We start from the raw sequence: 27,753 nt of genomic DNA, 5'->3' as shown, positions 1-27,753 counted from the left end.
TACCAATATTTTTTTTAAGCAATATATTTATTGAATTTTGTTTGCAAATTACATCAAAACAAGTAATAGCACAGTACAGCAAACATTTTCACCTTACCCCCCCCCCATAACCCTGTCCCTATAACAAGTAATACAATTCAAAGCAGGGTTAAAGAAGATAATAAAGATAAAAATTCAATTAATAAAAATAATAAAATAAAATAATAATAACAATAATTTCTTTCACAGACTGATTAGAGGGTGTGGTTTTTTTTCCAGTTGCTTTTACGCATATAAACAGTCAGATAGAGTTGTTCTACTCCCCCAGAGCTTGTTCTTGATGAAGCAAGTTACCAACATTAGTATTACGTCTTAAGAAGTACAGAAACAATCCCCAGATTTTATCAAAAACACTTTGTTTACGTCTAACAATATACATTATCTTTTCCATTGACATGTTTGAAGCCATTTCTTTAACCCACATACCAATTCTTGGTCCATCAACACTTTTCCAATTAAGAGCAATTACACGTTTTGCTTGTAATATACACATATCTATAAATCTGAACTCATTGCTATGTAAATGTGGGGTGGTAGGATATAAACCAAGAATAAAAAGCTTTGGACTCAATGGTAATTTCTTTGACAAAATTTGATCAATCATATCAACAACATCTTGCCAGAAGGTTTTCACTTCCACACATTCCCATATACAGTGAAACAGCGTCCCCCTTGCCTCACTACACTTAATACAGGTATCAGGAATATTGTCATTAAACTTGTGCAATTTAACAGGAGTTATATATGTACGCATCAGCCATTTATACTGTAGAAGCTTTAGGTTGCTGCTAACTATCTGTCTCTGGGCCTCTTTACATGCCTCACTCCATTCTTCTAAAGATATTTCCTCCTCTATATCTCCCTTCCATAATCTCAGTTTTGTCTCTGATGATTCATCAGATCCAGATATAAATAAGTCATACATAGTTGAAATTAAACCTTTATCATAACAGTGTTTTGTGACTGCAACTTCTAATATAGAAATGGTAGGAATGTCTAATGAATGGCTTTGACAGGATATAAAACTCCTTAGCTGAAGATATTTGAAAAAATGATTCCTTGGAATGTCATACTTGGTAGATATTTCCTCAAAGGACATGAATACTTCATCCTCCTCCCTGTACATGTCTTGCACTTTCCTTAACCCCTTTTCAGCCCATAATTTAAATCCCCTATCATTTTGCCCTGGTTTGAAATTGGCATTACCCCAAATAGGACTGAAGCGTGATCGGGACATATTTATATTCAAATACTTACAAGCATCGAACCAAACATCAATCATATTCAATATTATAGGGTTGTCTGTATTTTTCTTCAGATATTTACGGTCTGCTGAATACAAATACAGGTGCAATGGTAAGCACGGTTTAACAGAGCAGGCTTCCAGATCAATCCAAGCTGGGGGACTTCCAGATGAGAAGTAAAACATAATCGACCTTAATTGTGCTGCCCAGTAATACCATTGGATATTTGGACATTTCAGGCCTCCTCGATTATATGGTAGATAAAGTAAAGATAGACGTAATCTAGGACGTTTATTTTGCCAAATAAAGTTGGTAAACAGTTTCTTGATTTTCGTGAACAAAGATGAAGGAGGGGGTAGGGGGATATTCTGGAACAAATAAAGAAATTTGGGAAGTATATTCATCTTTAGGATATTAATCTTGCCGATCATTGAAATAGGTAAGGATGTCCCTCGCTCTATCGAAGCAATACTAGCGTCCAGGATGGGCTCATAATTTGACTGAGCAATCTTATTCACCTCAGGGACAATTTTTATTCCCAGATATGTAAATGTGTCTGTTGGGTTGAAGGTAGAAGCATAAACAAGACCATTCTTCCTCTCTGTTTCATTCAGTAACATTATAGATGATTTGGAGTAATTAACTTTATAACCAGATATTTTCCCAAATGATTCAATAAGGCTTAGGAGCGCTGGGATAGATTTATGCAGATTTTTAAGCATTAATATCACATCATCGGCTAAGAGTGCTACCCTGTGTTCCAGATGTCCCTCTCGAATTCCATAAATATCGCTGTGTGTCCTCACCGCTATAGCAAATGGTTCTATCGCTAGGATAAAAAGTAAAGGCGATAAAGGGCTCCCTTGAGGGCAACTTCTACAAATGTTAAAAGGTTTAGAAACCTTACTATTCGTCAAAACTTCTGCAGTAAGCCCTGTACAAAGCAATCTTACCCATTTGATAAATGTATCCCCAAGGCCAAATCGTGTTAACACCTCAAACAGATAAGGCCATTCAACACGGTCGAAGGCCTTCTCTGCATCAAGTGAAAGTAAGGCCGTGTCAGGCGCCTCCCTCTGACTGTATAAAATATTGAGCACTCGTCTAACGTTATGAAAACCCTGTCTCCCTTGAATGAATCCGTTCTGGTCTTCTCCCACTACTCTAGGTAGAAGATCCTCCAATCTTCTTGCAAGAATTTTACAGAGTATTTTTGTATCAGAATTTAGGAGACTAATTGGATGCATATTTTCACATTTTGTATTTGGTTTCCCCGGTTTTGGGAGTAAAGTGATTAGGGCGCCCCTCATAGATGTAGGGAGAAGACCATTCTCAAAGGATTCCTGAAACATCTCCAAGAGGGGTAGTATTAATTTGGTTTGAAATTTTTATAAATGTCTATAGGGATGCCATCTGGACCCGCTGATTTTCCAGCCTGCATACACCCAATTGCTTCTGCAATTTCCAATGCAGTTACATCTTGATCTAATACTCTACTTTCCTCTTCCGAAATTTTAGGAATATTAAGATTGTCTAGGAATTGTGTTTGCGTGTCCAGATTAGGAGAGCACTCAGAGCTGTATAATTTCCCGTAGAAGTCTCTAAAGGCTTCATTAATCTCTGTCGGGTCCACTATAGTTCTACCACTTGGGACTTCAATACAATTAATAGACCTTTCTGTTTGTTGTTGTTTAATGCGCCATGCTAGAAGTTTTCCGGGCTTTTCCCCCTGATCATAGTAGGACTGTTTGAGTCTCATTAAATCAGCAGCCGCTTTATTAGCTGCCAGTTCATTGTACTGTGCTCTAAGCAGTAGCAGTCTTGTATGAACATCTGTAGGTATATTTCTATTATTATATATTTCTGTTACAATGCGCTAGACCTCTGGGAGATGGACTGCTGAGGACGGAACACAACACCTATCCTCAGCTCCCAGCACTTCTCGCACAATGTGCTACTCATACGCTGAGTTGGCGGCACCCGGGATCGAACTCACGACCTTGCGATCCATAGGCGAGAGCTCCACCGACTGAGCTATGCCCGGGTACAATTGCCCAAGGAACATAGGCTTACTATATTACATTCAGACACAGACGAGCCAGCTCACCTACTCGGCGAGGCGCATTTTCCTCAATAAGTGACACATTTCACGCATAGATATCAGAGAACTACCGGGGTGGGTTATGCGCCCAAATATAGGCTGTAGCCTAATAAGTTGAAATTGGTTTAGTGTCGAAAGTTTCCACATACTTTAGCCAACCTGGACTTTGTGAATTCGTTTTTGTGATATAAAAATAGAAATTGTATGATTCATTGTCTTCTTAATAATCTGCCCTAAATAATGCATTATTGAAAATGCACTTTTTTGCGCCAAACAGCGTCAAACCTGCTGACCGGGGAACATAGGACCTTTCTTTATAAATAGGGTCCTATGTTCCCCTAGGGCACCCGGGGAACATAGGACCCTTTTTATAAAGAAAGGTCCCATGTTTCCCTGCACCTACAAAACGGGGAACATAGGACCCTTTTGGGGAAAAGTGGGGAATATAGGGCCCTCTGTATACAAAAAGATCCGATATTCCCCGGTCTTATACAAAGCGGGGAACATAGGACCCGGGGACTATAGGACCCGGGGACTATAGGGAGGACCCCTTTGCAAGGAGGAGTCGGGATTGAACTGGCAACCCTTACCAGACGACCTGCTCTTCCTCCTGAGCCACTGCTACCCTTCTGGTAAAGCTTATGTAATTTGTGAAATGCCTTATCTGTTATGGCTTATAAAGTGTGTATATATGTGTGTGTGTGTTTCAGGAATCTGCTATATGTGAACCCACAGAGTCTCAACTTCGCCAATCGCCAGGGCTCTGCCCGCAACATCACAGTGAAAGTGCAATTTATGAATGGGGAGGATCCAAACAATGCAATGCCGGTATGCAAATGATGAAATGATTTAAGATAAAATGGCTTCATCCTGCAGTGTGGAATTGTGTGAAGTGTCCTATCAATTTGATTTCAATTTTTTCCCTTTGTTAAACTTAAATCTTTTCTAAAATATCTTAAGTTAGTAACTTACAGTTATGAGCAATGCATAATAACATTACATGCTTTGCATTAGTAGCTGTGGCGGTAGTTGGTAAAAAAAAGGCATGTTGTACAAAGCTTTCATTGACAAATACAGGTAAAAAACGTGGTCCTAAGTGATTGTTCCTTAGCTTTACAGTTGTCTATTATCATCAAATTGTTTATCATCTACCAGGTGATATTTGGCAAGTCCAGCTGTGCAGATTTCTATAAAGAGGCCTATACTGCTGTTGTTTACCATAACAGGTAACTTCCTTTTTTTTATTATTATTTGCTAATCTTTTTATTTATCTTTATTTTGGGAACTTTTCTGGTCTTGGTTATGACAATGCCAGGCAGCCAAGGTGATTTGGTTGAGAAGGAACCAGGTTTGGAAATAAGCCAAGGCCCTGTACATGTTGTCTTATGATTGTAAGCAATGAGTGATAAAGAACAAAATGAAACTTAAACTCAAGAACGGAATTAAAGAAAGTGCTTAATAGTGGTTGCCCAAACATTTTTTATGAAATCTTAAAAAAAAAAAGTCACCATTAAATACAGCTTGCGGTCACAATATGTCACCTCTTAAATAACTTAAGGACTGTTAGTGATTGGTCATTTGCTCTCAGGCTATGCAACTGATTCATTCATAGATGAATGGAAAGACTTACTTGCCCTCCTCTAAACCACCATACATTGATGTATATGGGTGTAAACATTGGGTTTGTTGTGCAAGACACTCATACAAAGATGGGGTATTTTACATTTACTGATTTTGAAAACTGAAATGTCTTTAGCACAATTCATTTTCAAAATTCAGCACATAGTGGAATGTCATTAGGTTGCTTACACATTTTTAATATGAAATGAGTAGAATTTTCTGAGATTGTGTGAAAATAAAGCAAAACTGCCTGTTTAGTTAAACTTCAGCATGCCCTCTGTTCTTGTAGTTGTTATAACTTATTTATATGCCTCTTCTACCTCCAAGGCATTAATTAATAAATGGATCTTTCAGTCTACCGCTTGGAGTTTGTCCAGTGATGTCCTTGGCACAGGTTCCCCTCTTCTCTATATAAGAGCTAAGGGCTCTCTAATATTTTATCACCACCATTAGGTGTTCTTTACGACACCCAGTGGTTTGTCATATGTCACCCAGGGGTCACACCTGCAAGGTTAAAGTTAATCAACCTGTGACCGACTCGCTGCCATGCCTCGGACAGTCGTCTATCATGATTTTTCCAGCCCAGTAGGGTGCTTATGGTTAATAGTCAATTACAGCAAGCATTTCACTCAGAGATGGCACAATATTTCTCTTGTCAACACTCTCAAAGACAAATATGTGAAAAGTGCGTGGAAGAAATTCCTAAGCCCTCGCCATAGTCAATCAGTTAGCTGGCCAAAAGTTTTGAAATCTGTCATAGCTTTGAGACTTATAAAAGTTTTGGGGCATGTCTTACTGTGGCATCTATCCAGCAGAGGAAAAAGGTCATTGTCATAAAAATATAACCTTGTTTGAAAAGAACTGATCTGGAAGCTCTCTGTCTTTGTTCTATCTGACCTTACTGTTCTGTGTTTAGTGACTAATCTGTTATGTTTGGCATTAAAGGAAAGGTTATTCTCGCTGCACTTGTGCTGTGTGGATATTTCCTTTTCTTATCCACAAACCTTTTTTTTTCTCATGAGAACTAGGGGCCCCTCTTCTGCTCTTATGAAGCAGTTGTGATTATTTTTGGACTTATTAACCGATTTTGTGGTTTTGCAAAGGATGCATCAGCTCTCTTTGTGGGTTGTCTGTTTGAACTGTTGTGTTGTTTCCATGTCCTGGCTAGCAGACCCAAGTGTCCCTCTGTGAGACTATAAAGATTAGAACGGAAGTGAATTACATAACTGGGCCTTTCCTGTCCAGACCCCCTGGCTTACAGAAAGAGCCCGTACTGCAATTTATTAAAAAAGTTTCCCAAGTTCTAAAAAAAATTACCTATATATAGAAAAACTAAAATTTTGGAGGAAATGATGTAATTGGAGTTTGGAACAGATAATTACACTAGTCTACCATCCTGTGACTAGTACATCTCACCTCATGAATCTGTGCCTTCCTTGGGAAGAGTTTGATAAAAACCACATTGAGCATTTTGTGCCTTACGTATAATGGCAGTGCAAATTATTTTCATTATAACTTAATTTCTGCAAAATCTAAAAGGACAAACTTCACCACTCATTCCAAACTTGACCTCCATGATCAATGCAAATCTGTAATTGTTGGACCTCAGTGACAAGAAACTGAAAAATTGAGCCAACATAAATATGTCATGTTTGATATACAAATACGCATAGTTGGAAGCAGATCAATGAGGTTTAATTAAATGCTTTGCAGATAGCAGTCTGCAAAACGTTTTTTTTACTGCGCTGGTACCTGAACTGTTCCGCCTTTGCTTCCCAACATCCTTCTATATGAATGATGTTGATGTTCATTACCATCGCCAGATCCCCGGACTTCCATGATGAGATCAAGATCAAGCTTCCTGCCTCTCTGTCAGACCACCACCATATCCTCTTCACCTTTTACCATGTCAGCTGCCAGCAGAAACAGAACACACCCCTGGAGACCCCTGTGGGATATACGGTAGGTGACAACCATGTACTGACACAGCGTATGTGTTCCGTTCACTCACTTTTTTCATTTTAGCCCACAAAAAAACCTATATGCACTCTCTCTCATCTTTCTGCTCCATCACACTCATGCACCTACAAAGACTTTTATTTAGCTTTTAAACACAAGTGATAAGACGTATGCAACACATCATCCCATGGTCAAGGTACTATGCTTGGAGATGGAGATCAACAATGAATATAATTAAATGCATAAAGGTGTATGTGAATTTATTTATTTTCTAAATGGACTCGTAATAACGTTTGCTATGTGCTTGAATATTGACCTTGAACACTCGACACATCGTACAATAGAATATATCCAGTCTTTCGTTCTCTGCTATACATCCTTGTTTCTCATACAGGTTTTTGTAATGGCATCTCTGACAACTCTCTAATGAAAATAAAATAAAAAATTGAAATATGTAAAATTGTGCTCTGGCCCCCCTTCCCGGGGTTTGTTTCTCTCCACTTCTTTTCCCAGTGGATCCCCATGCTGCAGAATGGGCGTATTAGAACGGGCCACTTCTGTCTGCCTGTGTCTTTGGAGAAGCCTCCACAGTCCTACTCTGTCCTCTCCCCTGACGTAAGACGCCACCTACAACCATCCCTATTTATGCTCGCACAAGAATGACACATTTACTAGAAATGCAGTTAAAAGAATCTGTGGAGTATTTTTATCTGTAGATGCAGTGTTTTGTGGCCTCCCCCTATGAAATGTCATGCACTGCAGAGAAGCGCCTCTTCTGTCTGTACTACTGTGCTACAGAGAGACGAAGTCAGATGACAGTGACACGAGTATGTTTTGCAGCGCAGTGGCATCGAACATGGTGCAGAGTGGCCCAATCTCAGGGGTTCCTGTTGTTGGGGGGGGGGATCTTTAGGGGTCATTCGATGTATACGAAGATCTATCTAATCTGTTTGAATAATACAGTCGGCCCGTGTATTCAATTTGATTGGGGAGAAAAGCCTCTGAAACAGTCTTTATAAATCTAGGACTAATTGTTTAACAATCTAGTGTTTCTTGTTGGCTTGGTTGCCCATTTTTTACTTTTCAGTGGTCATCAAAACAACATGGTATTAGAAATATATGTGGTATAATGATATTATATAATCCTTTTGTTCCAGTGCAGCACTAGTTCATTGAAATGTATTATTACACTAGGTTCCTCTCCCAGGAATGAAGTGGGTGGACAATCATCGAGGAGTGTTTAATGTGGAAGTTGTGTCTGTTTCAACCATTCACACACAGGTATTTTTCCATACAGCTTCACTGTAACAGAAATTAAACAATCACCTTCCTTTTGCTATATCTGGTCATACTTTTAAGTCATATGTTAAGTAAGTGGGTATGATTCAGATGTTTATATTTTTTTCTGCTGTTAAGCGAAAGCCCTTTTTCTCCATGTAAAGTCTGATTTTTCAGAGACAAAGAAAAGCAGCCTAATTTAAGTTTGTTTGCCATGAAATAATTTTCACACGCCTCATACTCAAAGAATCATAGAAAGTTTAATTTCATTAAAGAAAAACAAACGTGCATTGTTATTCCTTTACTGCTCTGCTCATTGTTCTCTCACATTGGCAGTAAGTCCTCCCCTGTGCCAGTTCATTAGGGTGAGAGCCTCACCTCTCTAATAATTTACTGAGGCCCACTCCATCTGTGTCAGCTTTAGTGTGGAGGGGTTTGACTGTTGGCCCCTAGGAGCCTAACAGGAGCTAATGTGCTCATAAATCACTGCTCCCAGCCAGATTGGACTTGCTGGGTTCTCCTGTGCTTTTGCAGTATCTTCAGCTGTGTGGTTCCCACTACTGGGCTAACTCAAGCACCATCAGGGTTGGCATACAGTCAAGATGACCCAAGCTTACTTTGGTTTTACTGGGCTAGTCTCCTCCCGCCGACTTCTTTCTCTCCCTATTCTGCACTTATCTCTCCCTCCCTTCTTCCTCTACCTTTTATATATTCTCTTTTTTCCCCTTTTGCGTCTCTCTCTGCTGTTCGCCTGTTTTTGACCATCACCTCTCTCTTTGTCTCTCCTTTTTAAAAAATTTTTTTTTTTGATTTGGTCTGTTTTGATTTCTTCATCTCACGTTCACATGCTATATTCTCTTTTCCTCCTCCTCCCCCCAACCCCGTCCAGGACCAGTACCTTGATAAATTCTTTGCCTTAGTACATGCCCTGGATGAGCACATGTTCCCAGTGAGGATAGGAGACATGCGCATCATGGAGAACAACCTGGAGGCAGAGCTTAAATCCAGCATCGCAGCTCTCAACTCCTCCCAGCTGGAGCCGGTGGTTCGATTCCTCCACCTGCTGCTGGATAAGTTGGTGTTGTTGGTGGTGCGGCCTCCGGTTATTGCCGGACAGATAGGTATATTAGATTGTGTTGGATTTAGGAAATTAAATAGTCAAGTCAAGTCACTTCTATTCGTATACTGTAAAGATGTCAAATATGTCTAAATAATTACTTGATCAACCTTCCTAGTTAGTACCGTTCTGCTGCTTTAGCAAAGATGGCTAATTAAAAGAAAAGATAATGTTTCATTAAATTGACCATCTATACAGTATGAGACTCAGGCATTTGGACATTGAAAAGGCTGGTCTTTCTCATTCTGAGGGTAATGTGCTAGTCGTGTGATGTGATTTCAGGGAAAGGATGTTATCACAGCACATTGTCATTTGATAACTCCGGCGTGTGAGGGAGTAGTTATCTAGTAACAATTTGTAAACACTAGAAACACTAGCTTTTCCTAGTAAATATTTGAATGTTTTATTGTGTGCCGTAGGTCTTTTAGATTTTATTTGTATCTATTATAGACTATTTCTTGTTAAGCTTTGTAAAGAGATTCCTCTTATATACCTGTCCATTTGTACATTTATATTTTAGTGATTTTTATGAGTGTAAACCTGTGGGTGTGCTTATTAATATGGTACGGTGTTTTGTACCTGTATGTGTTGGTATGTGAAGTGAATCTTGGCCAGGCGTCCTTTGAGGTCATGGCCTCCATAGTGAACCGTCTCCATAAGTACTTGGACACCAGCCAGGACATGCATGGCCGCAACAGTCTGCTGTCTTCCTATATCCACTATGTCTTCCGCTTGCCAAACACCGACCCCAACTCGCCCTCGCCAGGTAGGGTTGCTCGACTCCACTGAACCACTTCAAGTTCTTTTTTTTTTTTTCCCCAAACTCCGTTACTCATTTTCACCCCCCGCCCCCGTCACTGTATCTTCTCCCTGTCTAGCACCAACCCTTCACCTTCACCTTCACCAGGTGTCTATGATTAAACCAACCTTCCATAAATTTTCTCTTCTTTTTCCATTTGTTTTTTATTTTTTTGTTTTTTTCTTACATCAACCACTTTGTGTTCTGCCTGCCCAACACAGAATCCAACTCAGCCCCAACAGGTAGGTATGTCCACCACCCTCATAAGATTTTCTCTATTGTGTTTCTTATTATCCTGAAATGACAAATGACATTTTAGTAGCCTGTAGCACACTGTTTCCTTAGTGTGGTCCACAGCTACATTAGTGGTTAATGAAAAGACAACTGCTTCTCTAGCATGTCCGTTTACCAGCAGACAGGATGTGATGTAATTGTTCCTTGTGTTGTTTGTGGTGTCACCTTTGCAGACATCAGTTAAACAGACTCATCTACATAAGTGTAAATGAGCTGAAGAAGCACCTGGTGTCAATTATGATATTTCAGCAAAAAAATTGATGCTTTACCCTGCTAACAATGCTTCTCATCTGCTTAGGTAGCCAGGATATGAAATTTGATGATAACATTATTGACGACTTTTCCCGTGGTTCTGACTTTTGAAAAGCACATTTTCCTTTTTGCAAATATGAATAGATATATTCAGTTCAGTTATTGTTTTCTACAGATGTTCTACCAAAGACATGTTTTTCTATTTTATTTAACTGTGTCAGCCTATTGAAACCCAATGAATATACAGTCCCATTTCCCCTCATCTGTGTGTCGTTTTAGGCCCAGGGGGGTTGGGAGGTTCGGTCCACTATGCCACTATGGCCCGTTCGGCAGTCCGACCCGCAAGCCTCAACCTCAACCGCTCCCGCAGCCTTAGCAACAGTAACCCGGACATCTCAGGCACCCCCACTTCTCCTGACGACGAGGTCCGCTCTATCATCGGCAGCAAGGTAATTGTGTCCAACGGTCTCTTTACACATGATTGTCTGCCATTTTTTTTACCACTGTTCTTTCAGCTACAGACAGTCATGATTTCATAGAGGCCACTAAAAGCAGAAAGTTGTGCATTGTCCTGCAAATACTATTTAGCTATTTCATATCTAAGCTCCCTTTCAAATTCTGAGAAGTAAGGATAATTTTCACCTGGATTGAAAAAGACAAGCTACAGTTTTACAAGCTATTTAATTTCAATCTGTGGATATCAGAATAAACAAAAATTACACTTTTTAAAGCAACTATCTGAATTGACCAGTGCATTGATTCTTGATTACTTTTATGCAAGCTCAGAAGAGGTTACTGTACTGAATTTACAGTTCTTAACCCAAAGAGAGCCAGAGGCAGTGAATGTACACAGCGATCCAGGGAACCATTTATCAACTTGATGTGTAAACTCTATAGCTAGCAGACAAACATTAGCCAGGACATCTTATCTCCCTAACCTCCGTAACAGCAACCTGACACATACACACAATGCTTTATGATGAGAGGTGTTGAAAAGCACGCTAAACCTTTAGTTTACAGTCATGTCTGTCTGTCAGCCAAGCGTTTAATGATGTTTGCACATTATTTAAGTGCTCCATAATATCTGCCACATACCTGTCTGTAATGAATTATAGGCTATGATTTACTTTTTTCCATTTTTCTACTGTTCTGCATCTGCCCATCTTTTTCCTTTTTCGTTCAAATCATGTTTTGACATTTGACATCCATTTTATTCTTTTTTATTTGTAATTTGACATGGTGACCATCCTTTTTTTGTTTTTGTTTTTTTGTGTTTTTTTTTTTTTTAATTTGACCCGAAAGTACTTTGCTGGGAGTGAGTGAATGATAATGTGCATCAATAATGGTCATGCCTAACATGTAACTTATGATGTGATGGATGCTGCTGTTTGTTTGATGAATGTTGCCTGTACTTCTTCTACTGAACTAAACCTGTCTTCTCTTGTCTCCGAGGGAGGGGAACCTGTGGGAAACCGTTTTTCACCACAGAGTGAGAAAGGGAGAGACAGAGAGTACCTATTTTTGCCTCGCTCTGTGCCCGAGTCTCTTGTATGATGATGATTTGGATTGTTCTATAACTGACAGCTAACCCTTTTTTTTTTTTTTTTAATTGGGCCTTGGCATCTTCCAGCAGTCCTGAGCATTGAACCTCCTTAACTTGTCATTGTTCCTTCCCTCCTTTCCTGCCCCCGTGCTGCTCGCTCACTCCCTTGCCTCCTGCCTGTGCCCTGTGCCCTTTGACCTTGGCGCCCCTAGGGCCTAGACCGCTCCAACTCGTGGGTACACACCATGGGCTGTAAGAGTGCCCCCTGGGGATCCAGCCCGGGGTCTGCTCCAGAAACCATGCAGGTGGTTCAACGAATGCCCTGTCTTCCCCCTTCGCCTCACTACGAAAAGAACTTGCCGTGTTCACCTTGAGAGGGATACTGTGATGTTTTAGAGCTTTGGCCTGCTGTTGCAGTCTCGCCAGACACCTGTCGTTGAAGTGTTAAAAAGTGAAATGTGTTTCGTAGAATGTAATTTTTTTTTTAAATTATTATTATCATCAGGAACACAAGGTTTTTTGAAACTCCCACGCCCATTCATGGCAAAACAATTTTCTGGGTTCATGCTCTTTTGCCCAGTTTACTGGTTTTCATAATTGTATCCTTGATTTATAGACTGAGATACACTATTAGGTGAGCTGCTGTTTATCGGCTTCCCTGGGTTTGTTGTAGCATAACTATAAATGCCTCTGGGGTACTATTCAGTTTTTCTTCATAATACACAAGCATCTTTGGACAGTTTAACAAGTGCCCGGTGTACTCAAAGGCAAAAGGGGCAAAACTTCAAAATGTCACAGTATTCTAAGAACCCTTACCCACAACCCTCTTCCCATGATGCCACACCCACCCTTCACATGGGAGTCACAGCCGCCTCCATGACCCTCACTGACATCTCTATTATTTCATTTTTCATCTTAATACATCCAACAACTCTTCTTTTTCTCAAATTGCTTGGATGGAAAGCCATATAGTCCAAGTCCTTATGTTGTAGTACCCTCAGTTGTCTTCCGTCCCCATGTCAAACCTCCCTGTCTGCCTATGAAGTCTTTATATTGATGACTAAACTGGATTCAACCTAACTTAAACACCCAAGATGTGACCTTTTTATTATTATTTTTTCTGTAATTACATTGCAGTAGTAGAGAAAAGAGTAGTGTTAGAAATACAGTGGAGAAGCATGTGCAGTCATGTTCAATATCTTGTTTCCTTTGTCCTTCCTTTTCCTGCTTAGCTCAATGGTCTCCATTGTCACCTAATATCCCTGCATGACTTCCTACTAACATCACAGCTTTCTCTGTGTGGCTGCAGTGCGTGTGTGTGTGCTTGTTTGTGTGTGTGTGTGTGTGTGTGTGTGTGTGTGTGTGTGTGTGTGTGTGTGTGTGTGTGTGTGTGTGTGTGTGTGTGTTTGTGAGAGGTTTTTTGTCTTCAGTTTCCATCTTTATGTGATGTGATGTCTTCTGTTCTTGTAAATGGTCATGAATAATAAAGATAAACACGTATTAGACTCCAGTCAGAGCATTTAATACTGTAAATCACCAAAATTCTGAGGAAAAACAGTTTTTCTAAATCATTAAACACTTGTAAAAATAAATATTTCATTGTCAAAGTACATTTACTGCATTTACTACATCATTTTCTACAATGGCTTAGGATGGAAAGTAAAGAAAGAGGCTGTCGCCTCATATTCGGGCCTTCTTTACCATGGGTTGCTTTCACTTTTGCCATTTTTTCATCTGATTGAATTGAATTTGGCATGGAATGTAAAATGGAGCGTCGTCCGGGTGGCGTAGCGGTCTATTCCGTTGCCTACCAACACGGGGATCGCCGGTTCAGATCCCCGTGTTACCTCCGGCTTGGTCGGGCGTCCCTACAGAAACAATTTACCATGTCTGCGGGTGGGAAGCCGGACGTGGGTATGTGTCCCGGCCGCTGCACTAGCGCCTCCTCTGGTTGGTCGGGGCGCCCGTTCGGGGGGTGGGGGGTGGGGAATAGCGTGATCCTCCCACGTGCTATGTCCCCCTGGTTAAACTCCTCACTGTCAGGTGAAAAGAAGCAGCTCCACATGTATCAGAGGAGGCACGTGGTAGTCTGCAGCCCTCCCCGGATCGGCAGAGGGGGTGGAGCAGCGACCGGGACAGCTCGGAAGAGTGGGGCAATTGGCCAGAAACAATCGGGTAGAAAAAGGGGGGAAATTAAAAAAGCAAAGGAATGTGAAATGGCTAAACACCTCTGTTATGGCTGACTTTAGGTAAAAGGAATCATTCTTTGCTTTCACTTGATTTTGCGTTACTCATTTTCAGCCATTTTGCATCCCTTTTTATTTATTAGGCACTGAGTTTCTTGCGAAAAGGAGTCACAAAGGGAAGTTTTAGACATATGGGTACAACTTTAAGTTGTACCTGCGTCCTGTCTCTAATTGTCCCATGTGTTATTGTGCGATACATGTGTGTGAGAGGAAGCAAATGTATATAATGTGTCCATGTACACCTGTCCTTGAGTGTTTGATTGTGTGTGTGTGTACGAGTTTGTGTGTGTGTGTGTTGCCCAGCAAACACATCGTTGTGTGCTGTGAAAAGGGTGCAACCCCACACTCCCGTTGCTCCTTCACTAACCTTGTTGTCACCGTTCCATTCATTCCACCCATAGGCCATGGAGCGCTGTGGCAATCGCATGTCTTCGCACACTGAGAGCGCCAGTTTCTTGCAAACTTTAACAGGACGGTTGCCCACCAAAAAGGTAGAGCCACTTGCACAGGGGGAGGAGCCAGCCACAACCCCGCCCCCTTACTTGCCACCTCGCCTGTCTGTCTGTGGATGTGTGCCTCTGAATTGGTTGATGTTGTAATTGGTGGTTGTGGAGTCTTGTTGGTTGCTGTATGTTAGTGTTCTGCCTCTTCTTTTGAATGTGTGGTTTTTTTTTTTTTTATTATGTGATATGGTTGTTGTTCTCACACAAGGAGCACACACCCGAAAAGGTGCAAATCAGTGGTCCACTGAACTTAAGAGATGAAGAAGAATGCATTTCTTCACATTCAAGTAAAAATCATTCACGTTTCCACCAGCATTTCAGCTAAAATGCTATTATCATGGCGTGGAAGGACAGTCGGTGTGCTATCAGTAAACATTTTTCTTCGCATGGAAAAAAATGCAATTTTTTTTTATCATTTCTTTAAAATGACATGATTGTTGCACATGAATGTGATTATTTTTGAGTTTTACAATTATTCCATAGTGAGTAGCGCTGCGGACTCATTAAACCTCACATTGTTTTTGATCAAGACAGCCTTTTCACTGTTGCGAGGCACAGGAACTGTACTGGAACATATTGTTCTTGTTTCATATAATGAACAGAGCAGCTAGGGCAGTTTTAGTTAAGTGAATTTTGATCCTTTATAGTTTGGGCTTCCAAAATTCACATGCAGTTGATACTTATTCAGCGTCACACTGTGATTGTCATGTTGCAGTTTTGCTAGCGCTAGCTCGGTTGTTAATGAAACAGTGTACTTTATCCCTAGTATATGAGATCCTTTGTGTAGGAAACACATTTCAGAACTTCTTTTTACAGTATAATTGCTGTGTAGCTTGTTAAGAACAACACAGAGCTCCTGGCTCAGCTGTAAGCCATGTAGGTTGAGGTAGAGAGCAACACTTTTTAAACCTGGTGCCTCGTATTCCATTTTGGCTTTATTGTTCTCTCTCCCTCTTTCTCTTTCTTCCGCCCTCCTCTTCCTCTCCCCGTGGACCCTCCCTCCATCCCTCACCCAGCTCTTCCATGAGGAGTTGGCGCTCCAGTGGGTGGTGAGCAGTGGCAGTGTCAGGGAGGGTGCTCTCCAGCAGGCTTGGTTTTTCTTTGAGCTCATGGTAGGAAACAAAACCAGATAAGTACCCAAGCGAGGTAGAATTCTAACTAAAATGCATTTTCAGTCATTTTATTGTGGTACAAGTTTCACTGTGTGCATGCTCTTCTGAAAGCAACAGCAGTGCCATGGTAACTGCCACCATCACCGACAACTATACACGCAAAGTCACACATGTGCGTCTGCTTTTTAACTCAAGCCTGTTGTTACCCACAACATCCCCATACACGGCTCATCTTATCTCCTTGGCCTCAGGTGAAGAGCATCATTCACCATCTGTACTTCACTGACCGCCTGGAGTCACCGAGGAAGAACCGGTTCCCCGAGCGCTTCATGGATGACATCACGGCTCTGGTCAGCACTATAGCTGGAGACATCGTCTCTCGCTTCCAGAAGGTAATGAATGTCCCGATTCATTATCAGAAGTATTGAGTCTCCTGTCTGGTAATATGAATTTGAATAAATGACTCTTAATAAAAACATAAACTCGATTTTATAGGACTACTTTTTTACGTTTTTATTGGGACCCAGATTTGAGCCCTGACCATGTGTTGTCTGTCCAATCAGGACCTGGAGCTGGTAGAGAGACTGAACACAAGTCTGGCCTTCTTTCTCAATGACTTGCTTTCGGTCATGGACCGAGGCTTTGTATTTACTCTCATCAAGACGTACTGGAAACAGGTAGATGTCTCACTTTCTTTCTCTGATGAACCATACGTCTTTTAATGAATTTTTTTTATTCTGTTACACGACACAGTGATAAATAAACTTCTAGTTGCACTAGTAAAGGGGAAAACAGACATTCAGACAAGTAAGCTACTGAGTGCTCCTCTTTTCTCATGAAGCAGAGCCGGTGCAGTATCAGAATACAAGATCAATATAAGTAAATAACAGGATTTATACCTCTAATATTTGTGTTCATACATGAAAGCAACACCAGATGTATTTCTGTGCTCTTATACTCTTACAATTTTGGTTCAAATGAGGTATGTGAAAAGGTTTGATAACTGAGATGTGGGGTTTCTCTTGATCACCTCGGTGCTTTAATGGGTTTTACAGTTCTTTCGTACATAAGGGCTGATTTATTCAGACTGAGGTCAAGGTTCAAACTGAAGAATGGATTGGTTTCCCTGGCAGGTTTGCCTGTGGTTTGTGTCCTTTTTTGTTAACTGGTCCTGCTGTGGGGTTTCTTTCTTGATGAACTGTGCTTTTTGATGTTTTCCTCCAGGTTTCTACAAAGCTTTACACGCTGCAGAATCCAACACTAGAGTCATTAAGGCTGGACTTCCTTCGAATCGTCTGCAGCCACGAACACTACGTCACCCTCAACCTGCCCTGTAGCTTGCTCACACCGCCTGCCTCACCTTCCCCCTCTGTCTCTTCAGCTACTTCACAGGTCAGACAGGCAAATGAACACACACACACACACACACACACACACACACACAAACACACACACACACACACACACACAACTCAACTACTTTGATAAGAAATGAAGAATCCATCCCTGCCACCCATTTTTGTCTTTTCCATAAACTTGACATTTTGCTTTTTCACACAATGTAAAGAACTGTATTCTTTTCATTTCTTGGTGACCAAAATCAAGCATACAAGCATTCTTAGCAAAATGTGGTTGTGTGTCTGCCACTATCACGTCACACGCTGTTTTATGCCCGTGTCAAATCCGGATTTCATTTGTAACCCGGATGTAGCGTGTGCCTGCTTGTAGTTCATGCATGTGTGTGTAAACATAATGAAAACAGGACAGGGAAGTGGATTAATTGTCAAGATAGAATTCATGTTTGTATTATTTCAAGGTCTAAGATATGTATCAGTTGCATTTTAACGCACAATGTGATTAAATTAAAAGAACCTGACAACACTTTGAAATGCCCTTCATTTTTCAACAAATGAAAAATGATGCAAAGTGAAGCCCAAATAGTGACAAAAAATAAATGTGGTTGGTCGCATGGTCAAAATTGCTTTTTCTCTGTTTCTCTCCTTGGTCGTCTGCAGAGCTCGGGCTTCTCCACTCATGTGCAGGACCAGAAGATAGCCAACATGTTTGAGCTGTCTGTCCCTTTTAGGGAGCAACACTATCTGGCCGGACTGGTACTGTCTGAGCTGGCTGTTATACTGGATCCAGACAACGAGGGGTAAGCATACCGTTGGGGTGTGTTATAGTCCTGTATTCGAGATGTAGCCACAAGAAAAATCTTCAGTTAAGACATAAGATTATGCTCAGAAAAGGGTTTAGCAGTTGGGATTTATTTTAATTAGTTTGGGGATTAAGTGCAGTCAACAGAAGGTTCTGGTGGAATTAATGTTGTAGGTGGTTTTCAGAATGTTTGAGCTAAAGTAGTATTTATTAAACTGCTTGTCATCTTTATTAGACTAAGAACAAGACAGTGAGAAAGAGGACTTAGTAGTGCTTCTGTGTCCGTGGGTCAGAGAGAAGTGTGTGTGTGCGTGCTCATTTGTGAATGGGTACATGTTGGGCAAGTGTGGGAGTGACTTACTATTGTGTTCTCTTTAGGTGTTAAACTGGAAAAGGTCATCGCTTCCTGCTCTCATCTGCTGTCCCTATTCCTTACTATCCACTTTTCTGTTTGTCTTTCTCTCATTCTCTTGTTTTTCTTTTCTCTTCTCTCTTCTCTTCTCTTCTCTTCTCTTCTCTTCTCTTCTCTTCTCTTCTCTTCTCTTCTCTTCTCTTCTCTTCTTTTCTTTTCTTTTCTTTTCTTTTCTTTTCTTTTCTTTTCTTTTCTTTTCTTTTCTTTTCTTTTCTTTTCTTTTCTTTTCTTTTCTTTTCTTTTCTTTTCTTTTCTTTTCTTTTCTTTCCTTTCCTTTCCTTTCCTTTCCTTTTCTTTTCCAGAATGTTTGGCTTGCATAAGAAGGTGGTGAGTGTGGTCCATAACCTCTTATCCAGCCACGACTCGGACCCACGCTATGCTGACCCTGAGGTCAAGGCCCGCGTTGCCATGCTCTACTTGCCACTTATTGGCATTGTCATGGAAACGCTGCCACAGCTCCATGACTTCACAGGTACATATTTGGGCTAGATGGTTCAACATTGTGAAATTATATTGTGTAAGCACAATATAAGCCTCTGCACTTGACAATAGATATTTCCGGCGCTTGTAGATTATGACACATTTGTTAAGAAAATGAAATGAAAAAAGTGTTTTGAATAGATAGATATAGATAGATAAGATAGTATATACAAGCTTGGCTCAGACTGGCTGCTGTGCAGCTTAAAGTTGCAGGTTATGACACAATGCAGCAAAATGCAAGATACTACCTTGAGCTGTTAAATAACTGTAGGTGTAAAGTTGCTGTATAACCTTCAGTAGCCTCTCCCATCCTGCACAAAAGTTTATCATTTGACATGCAGAGGTTGTTGGCCTCTGACATTATGTACCAGATCGATTATAACCTCAAGCCAATCCTTATCACATTCCTTTCTTTCTTCTTTGACCCCCCCCCCAAAGCCTAGTAAACCCCCCAACTATCAATTTGCCCTACCAGTATAGAATTGCATGACTAAGTGAATGGTAAATATTTGATTACAAACATATTAACCAAAGGTTGTCCCACTAACCTCTGGGCTTTTTACAAGGTGGATTCTACCTTTATTTAAAATTTTCCTTCACATATGCCTTTATAGTCCTTACTGTTTAAAACATTTGAATTAAACTTGTTTGTGCAAATTACTATAACATGTTGTGGATTTAACCTACTCACTAGCAAAAGATTTAGAGCTAATTAAGCCTCCCAATTCAAAATTTGTGTCAGGAACTACTGGAGAGAACAGAGGAAGATGTCATGTAGAGTTGATAATCCACAAGCTCCAGTACTAATTTACAAATCTAGTGAGATCGCTCTAATAGAGGTTTATCTATTAAGAATACATTCATCATTATTATTGTTAATAATGCTCTTTTTTCTGGTTTTCTGTGACCTGTACCCTCTCAGAGTAAATTCACCTAAATGTTGAACCAATCAGTTGGGATGAGTTCTTCATTAAGTTCTTTCTACCATTAGTCTTTTCCTTCCCCATCTTCTCAACATCTTCCTTCATCCCACACACCTTGACTGTCTTCATCATTTCCTGTATATCTCCTTTTCTAGTAATATCTTATTGTCTTTCTGTCCTATTCTTCCTTCCAATAGAGTCCCATAACCAGTGGGGTCGGCCGGGTGGTCCCCAGGGAGCAGCAGCGGGAGTCAGTGGGGAAGAGGCAGAGAGTGATGGCAACAGCATGATAAGCCAGACCGTTGCCATGGCAATAGCGGGGACCTCCACTGTTCCCCCAATGTCTAGGCCCGGCAGCTTCCTGCTCAACCAGCAGGTAACTTCCTTTTAGTGTCTTAGAGCAGTGGTTCTCAACCTTTTTGGGGTCCTGGACCCCCTGCGTATTTTTGGTCTACCCTGAGGACCCCTCCACCTGATCTTGGGGGAGGGGGGTTGCAATTTGATAGAAACAGTAGAAACTGCATTTTAAATTGCATTATAGCATTTATTCACTCTTTGGGGCAAAAATAAGAGCTTTCAGTTGTAACTTAGATATAGTTAACAAAACAGAATTCTTATGCAGTAACTTTCAGATATATGTAACAAAACAGAATATGTATTCAGTAACTTTCAGATATATGTAACAACAGAATTTTTATGCAGTAACTTTTAACAATGCAAACGAGAGCGAGATCTCTTATTAAAATACAATAAATTACACTTGTGAAACAGATGTAATTAGAGAAAAAAGTCCTGTTACCCTTTATAGTTTAGATAGATAAAGGTCTCAGTCACATTTGAGTAAAATAATCCTATTTCTATAAATGTCATAGGATCTTTTTTTAAAGATATTTTATTTTCACGGACCCCTTGCAATTACACCACGGACCACTAGGGGTCCGCGGACCCCCGGTTGAGAAACACTGTCTTAGAGGGTAAGATACAGGAGGTAACATTAAGGTCATGGCCTGGAAAGACTGGGACAATATCATCATGATTTTGACATAAGAGATAGTCACTTCCTGTTCCTCCCTCCCTGCCTTAATCCCGCCTCTTCTCCAGGCGAGTCGTCAGCATGGTACCTTCTCAGCTGAGTCTAGTCGAAGCCTTCTGATCTGCCTGCTGTGGGTGCTGAAGAATGCAGATGAGCTGGTGCTCCAAAAGTGGTTCACAGACTTGTCTGTGTCCCAACTTAACCGTCTGCTTGACCTCCTTTACCTATGTGTCTCCTGCTTCGAGTACAAGGTAATGTCTGTGATCAATGCTGCATTTGAATTAACCACTGACGGACCGACTTACAGCCAACAATCCACTCTTAAGAAACGTGGAATGTTCTTTCCTACTTTTCAAGAGGTTCCACCTCCTTTCACACCGGGAATTAAAATGCAATCAGTATCTGAAAATATCCTCTAAATGGGGATAAAAGCATGTTAATGTAAGATGGAAAAGTGCACAGCACACTTAACTAGGTCAAAACCTAGTATATGGCTGGACCATGTATGGTCAGTGTTTGAAATTGTGGCCAATATGTTACAGGGATAGTCAGTGGTAGTGACTATGATGTGAATTCCTGGATATTAAATGTTCATCTGCAATATTCTGTGCTGGTCCTGGTAATATTTGTTATTAAAAGTGTACTGAAGTAGCATATCACATGACATGGTTAAACTAAGTTCGAGTAAAAAAAAAAGAAAGAAAAGAAGAAGCTTTAAATGCAATTGCAAGAACAGTACTTTCCACTCTCATATCTTGGGATGTTTGATTTGAAAGAGAACTAAATTTAATTGTAAGTATGCCTGTTTCAATTATCTGTTAACGCCCCCTCCTCTTTCATCTGTTTCTATCCACGGATGTCTCTCGTTTTTCTAAGACTCACTCTGTATTGACAGGCGAATTCACAAAGAATGGATTGCAGCCACTGATAGCACCATGAATTGTGCATCATTTGCAGCCGCTATCTGCCTCATCTCAAGGTCCGATTCACAAAAGATATTGCGCGAATGATATTACAGCGCTGACACAGCCTTCCAGTTTTGCAGTTGAGTACAATTCGCCCTTTTTTCGCATCTGATTGCAATTATCCATGTGGCAAAGTATAAATGGTGACTTTGTGCCAAGAACACAGCAGGCAGACTGAGTGTCATCCTTGATGTCATCAAGTATAGCAAGAATTGTTTTATCTGGCAACCTGTATCTATGAATGATTTCGTTCTCAGTTAAATCAATAAGTGATATTCTCTTGTGAAATATCCACTCATGAGAAAGCCTGGCATGACGATGCCTTCGTCTGGCTACAATCACCGTTGCCATGCTCACTGGAAAGTCTGGGCATCAGTTACCACCAACTCTCCGAAGACACCAATAACTTTTACTCTAACTGCGTGTGGCTATTAGCGCTGGTGTTTTGAGGCTCATATGCATAGAAAGGGGTCAATTTTGTGCCAGATGTGTGCATATTACCTAATGTAAATATGTGCAAATAGCACCGGAGCAGCGAGACACGATTTGCTTGGCAGCGCAGTTAGGAGTCCATTTCAACCTTTGCGGGTGCTTTGAGAATTACACGGTTTCTTTTTGTCTTATTTGTGCAGGTTTAGTGGCCGCAAAAGCCGCACAATCCTTTTGTGAATTCGCCGGTGAGTGTTTTGCCAGAGTGATTGTTATTTGCAGGGCCGTTGCTGGGGGTGGGGTGCAAGGCCCTGTGCGAACTTGACGTGCAAGGCCCTGCTCATTGATATGCATGCGCATGAATCACGGTCACACGCACATAGCTATTCTAGTTCTGCTGCACGCAGCTATTCTAGTTCTGCTGCACGCGTAATCTCGGTGCAATACAAAGTACAACAATACAGCATTATCATGCACATAGTCTCAGCTATGACTTTTTGCTATTACAATCTTTCAAAGAAAAAAAAACTGTAAAACTACTGGCTTTACATCACCAAGTCAGCTCAGCTGTCACTTTATTTTGGCAGGTTGAAGTATGACAGTATGGTACAATTCAATATTTCAGGTCTATAGCCTACATTTCATTCAGATTTTAGAATTTTTCAGACCGGTCATTACACATAAGCCTACGGTGACAGTCACATGCACTTGCTAGCTTTGGACACCTGCTCAGCCACCACATCTCTGGAAGTGTTGACAAATTTATCCAGCGATCCTTGTAGTGACTTGTGAAATTCTTCCTTCTTTTTTCCCTTTTCTCAGCGCCCGACTCATGTTTACTAAATCGGGCGCACTCTCGTGCAACCGACATTGTTTCCCCTTCTCCCTCTTCCTCGCAGTGAGCAGTGAGATGGAGCACGCACTACGTAATGATGCAATATCGAAAATAAAAAAAAACCTGAATAATTTGGATTTTTTTTTCATGTGACCTCGACTATACGTAATGGAATTGACACACAGGAATTTCATTTTAGAAGCATGTTGGGTCAAGAACAGTCATAACAAAAAAAGAAAAAGAAGAAGAAGCAGGATTGCAGGCCAGGCGTGAGGCCCTAAAGGTGCAAGGCCTCATGTGGTTGTACACTCCGCACAGCCCATGAGACGGTTTTGGTTATTGGGGATGCTTTGACTGTGCACTCTCCCTCATGCCTCTTGGTGCTCGGCCAACCAAACGTGTTAACGTCAGTGACGTTGTTGGTTACCTGATCCAGCAGCCCAATTGTGTCAAATGTGATCACTCAGCCAGTCAGTGACATTCTCTCATTTGTAGGGGTAGCCCCCCTGGCCCGGTCCAGCCAAAAATTGGAAGATGATTGGGTCTAACACCTCAGGAGGTGAATCCAGCTGGCATAGTGGTCAGATCTCAGACAGAGTCAGGCAGCTGTAAGTTCACTCCCTACAATGCATTGGCATTAGTGAAAAAGTCTTGCTTGCAGGGTAGAAAAAATACTACTGTTCATTCTGTCTCACAGACAACTGACTGATGATATCAGATGTTGGGTGGTGTAACAAAGTGAAGCAGCCATGCTTTTTTTTAATGAAGACTAAGGACCGGAGACAGAGTGGTTCGCTAATTTTTTGCAAATTTAGTCACACATGCCATTGGCCCAAGATTCACCAAAGGAGCAGCATTCACAAAGTCATCCTTAATGAACGAGTCACTAGTTTAAAAACAGTTGCAGTCAGGTGTAAGTATATAGGGTATGATTCAGTTGTTCACTATCCAGACACAAATTGCATTTTAATACCAGTTATAAATAGTATTTCTATTTCATTGTCAAACTCAAATGCTATTTCAATCTTCATGTGTTCCCTTTTTTCATTTTCTGCATCTGCTTTTGGTGATTGCTTGCCTTCTTTTAACCTGTGCTTTGTTCATGGATGCTAAGGCTGTTTCTTTCATACTCAGGCCTCTTCTATTTATGTTTCGCTTACCAAATATGGTGGTAAAAATTTTTTTGAAGCGACTACTGTAATTCCTGTCTCACTCAGCTTTATGGTATAAACTGTATTTATCTTCTTCTTCGAATGCCTCTCACAAACCTTCAATGCAGTAATGCTGATTCTATTTAATTTCTGTGTTTATATTCTGTGCATATCTGTACTGCGCTTTCTCTTTTCTTGCCCATTTGTGACATCTAACCTGCTTTGCTTGCTGCGTGCAGTGCAGCCAATAACCAGCTGCTGTGTTCTCTGTCCGTCCGTTTGCTCTCTGCCTCATGGAAACAAGGCCCATGTTGTGTTCACCATGCAGGGGAAGAAGGCCTTTGAGCGTATGAATAGCCTGACCTTTAAAAAGTCAAAGGACATGAAGGCCAAGCTGGAGGAGGCCATTCTTGGCAGCATCGGGGCCAGACAGGAGATGGTGCGGCGCAGCCGAGGACAGCTAGGTGGGGGGGACTGTCAAGCGTGCACACACAGACACTCACAGGCACATCCTAGGGACACACACAGATATGAGCAAAACCATCTGCATATCTTGTATTACAGTTTGCTCAAAGGCATGCCACTTATTCATATTCGGCATGGAAATGTCTGCATAGTAGTATTGATACTATTTAGTAGAAGTTTACCTTGTACTTAATTATAATTTTCTTCTCACTTTTAACACTTGATAAATAATATTCATATATTGATTAATCATTAATCTCTGATTTGTTATGTGCAAATGTGTGTCACTTACTTATATATAACAAATTCTCCTAAAAGGCCAAGCTTAAAAGGAAACTATAAATAGTTAATACTAAGCAGCAGCTATATATACCTTAGGATAGATAGGTGACAGGCACATATACTTAGGGATGGGTATTGTTAGGATTTTATCGATACTACTACTCTTATCGGTACTGCTTATCGGTTCGGTACTTTATCGATACTCTTATCGGTTCTTTTTGATTATTATGCAAGAAAAAAAGACACTTAAGAACAGAATCGACATTGCTTTATTATTCTATTATATAACTTTATATAAATATTAACAAATATTATTTATTCAGCAGCAACAGCAGCAGCAATGTTTTAAATGCGTCTGAATTATAGACTTTATAATCAACATTCAACAACAACAAATAAGATAAAAAATAAAAGTAGATAAAGATAAAGAAAAAAATATATATATTAAATATACATTTTTACAGCAAAAGACTAACGGAAGCTCAAACAGACAAGAACCTAGAACATTATCCTAACAGTTCTTCTGCAGAAAAATCAACATATCTGCCTTCTCCGGCAGGAGTCGTGATCTCTCCTGACTTATAGTGTCCCCGGCTATTAGCCTAGCTAACTCCGTATCTATGGCTTATATATTTGTAGCTAAACAATTAGCTAAGCAATTATATTTTATTCATTGGCCTATTCGTAATAATTCGTTATTAGCCTAGCTAACTCCGTATCTATGGCTTATATATTTGTAGCTAAACAATTAGCTAAGCAATTATATTTTATTTATTGGCCTATTCGTAATAATTCGTTATTAGCCTAGCTAACTCCGTATCTATGGCTCATACGGCTTACCTACAGTGGACGTGGATGGAACACTACGAGCAAAGCAGTGGAAAACGCCGCATTTCTGCAGATTAATACCATGTTTCGACAAAAGATGTTTCGACAGATTGCTTGTATTGCCACCCTTACTGGCAAATGATTTGTTGCACTTGTGGCAACAAGCGTTGTTGTCATCGACTTTTGAAAAATATACCCAAACTTTTGAACGTTTAGTTCTCTCCGCCATGATGAGCACTTGAGCAGAGCTGTCTGCGCGTGTGTGAGCGAGTGTGTGGAGCACAGCACAGCCCCGCCCCTCGCGCAGTAAGAGAGAGAGACAGAGAGATGGAGAAAACGGCAAACAAGATTATGTTCGCGACGTTTAAATTCCTCGAAAAACACAATTGCCACAATATAAATCTCACTCCATGATTTCTCCAGTACCTACCGACTACCGATAGCAGAACCGAAAACGTCGGATCTTAAAAATGCTCCGGTTTTTACTAATTTAGAACCGGTTCCCGTTTAGAACCGGGTTTCGGGGGACATCCCTACATATACTGCTTTGCACATGCTGACACCAGTGCATCTACACATACAGATATGTGCATGTAAACACATACATGTACACACAACACAATCATGTACACACAATTAAACACATTCACGTATGTGTACTTGCTTTCATGTCGTACATTCATGCCCTTCACATACAATTTTCGCTCTGCAGAGAGGAGTCCCTCTGGCAGTGCCTTTGGCAGTCAGGAGAACCTGCGCTGGAGGAAGGACATGACCCACTGGAGACAGAACAGTGAGAAGATGGACAAGTATGCTTACTCTTAAACTTTCTATTATCTCATTCTCATAGCTTGGATTTTTTTTAACCCCTCCCATAAAATAGAAAAAAACAAAACAAATTAAGAACAGGCAATGGCAGATTTCATTTTTAATCAGAGATTTCAAGTCAAGTTGACATTTATTTGTATATCCAAAATCACCAAGTAGTCCTGAAGAGCTTTGCAATCAGTGCTATAGACAACGTCCCCTATCCTTAGACCCTCGACTCGAATGAGGAAACGCTCCACACGAACAACCTTATCCAAAAAAAAATGGAGAGAGAAACCTCAGGAAGAGCAACAGAGGAGGGATCCCTCCTCCAGGACGGACAGACATACAATAGGTGCTGAATACACAGAGTACACAGAATTATAATTTTCAACCAGAGATTATACAGAGCGAGGTAATGTAGAATTTATATAGTTAATAGGTAGATTTTAGCAAAGCAAATTTAAATGTATTGGGTAATAAAAACTGTGGCTTGAGATTTCTGTCTTGACATTTTTTACTTAAACCATATCTCACATATCCTCTCACATCGCTGTCCCCTTCTGAATTACTGTCTTAAGCAAGACTCCGGGGCTGCAGTTATTCTGCCTGTGTTTCTGGTAAAATAAAATTAGGAACATAATCTGCTGTGCACTCCTACTGTAAATGTTGGAAGTTGCATGTTTGAAGTGGATGTTACTTATTTTTAGCACCATGCAGCTACATAAGGTCTGTTTTTGAGTTTCCAGTGCAAGTCTTATGATTGTTGCCCCTTTTAATCTCGGAAAAGATGTCAGTGTAAAGAGCCTTTATCCATGTATTGATGATTGATTCGAGATTAGATAACTTGATCTCAGTTGATGTTGATGCCCATTGACT

The 27,753-nt window shown here is 40.6% G+C and overlaps 1 protein-coding gene across 5 annotated transcripts in view; it reads left to right on the top strand.

The window, feature by feature from the left end:
• dock7 (dedicator of cytokinesis 7) overlaps positions 1-27,753 on the top strand; it is a 91,787-nt gene that overhangs the window by 34,855 nt on the left and 29,179 nt on the right. For 3 of the 5 annotated variants that reach the window (XM_056277933.1, XM_056277932.1, XM_056277931.1), the window contains exons 15-34: positions 4,095-4,212; positions 4,540-4,610; positions 6,828-6,966; positions 7,477-7,578; positions 8,158-8,244; positions 9,131-9,362; positions 9,960-10,124; positions 10,379-10,399; positions 10,983-11,152; positions 14,894-14,983; positions 16,012-16,107; positions 16,359-16,499; positions 16,671-16,784; positions 17,332-17,499; positions 18,123-18,262; positions 18,979-19,148; positions 20,277-20,455; positions 21,181-21,363; positions 24,821-24,956; positions 26,780-26,876. In XM_056277933.1, coding sequence (XP_056133908.1) covers positions 4,095-4,212; positions 4,540-4,610; positions 6,828-6,966; positions 7,477-7,578; positions 8,158-8,244; positions 9,131-9,362; positions 9,960-10,124; positions 10,379-10,399; positions 10,983-11,152; positions 14,894-14,983; positions 16,012-16,107; positions 16,359-16,499; positions 16,671-16,784; positions 17,332-17,499; positions 18,123-18,262; positions 18,979-19,148; positions 20,277-20,455; positions 21,181-21,363; positions 24,821-24,956; positions 26,780-26,876 — 2,619 coding nt within the window. The remainder of the gene's footprint in view (positions 1-4,094; positions 4,213-4,539; positions 4,611-6,827; positions 6,967-7,476; positions 7,579-8,157; positions 8,245-9,130; positions 9,363-9,959; positions 10,125-10,378; positions 10,400-10,982; positions 11,153-14,893; positions 14,984-16,011; positions 16,108-16,358; positions 16,500-16,670; positions 16,785-17,331; positions 17,500-18,122; positions 18,263-18,978; positions 19,149-20,276; positions 20,456-21,180; positions 21,364-24,820; positions 24,957-26,779; positions 26,877-27,753) is intronic. The other 2 variants (XM_056277935.1, XM_056277934.1) reach the window with 1 other exon arrangement.

Source organism: Lampris incognitus, chromosome 3, assembly GCF_029633865.1.
Source record: "Lampris incognitus isolate fLamInc1 chromosome 3, fLamInc1.hap2, whole genome shotgun sequence".
NCBI lineage: Eukaryota > Metazoa > Chordata > Actinopteri > Lampriformes > Lampridae > Lampris > Lampris incognitus.
Note: the sequence above shows the minus strand (reverse complement) of the source record. Positions and strands in the feature narration are given on the sequence as shown.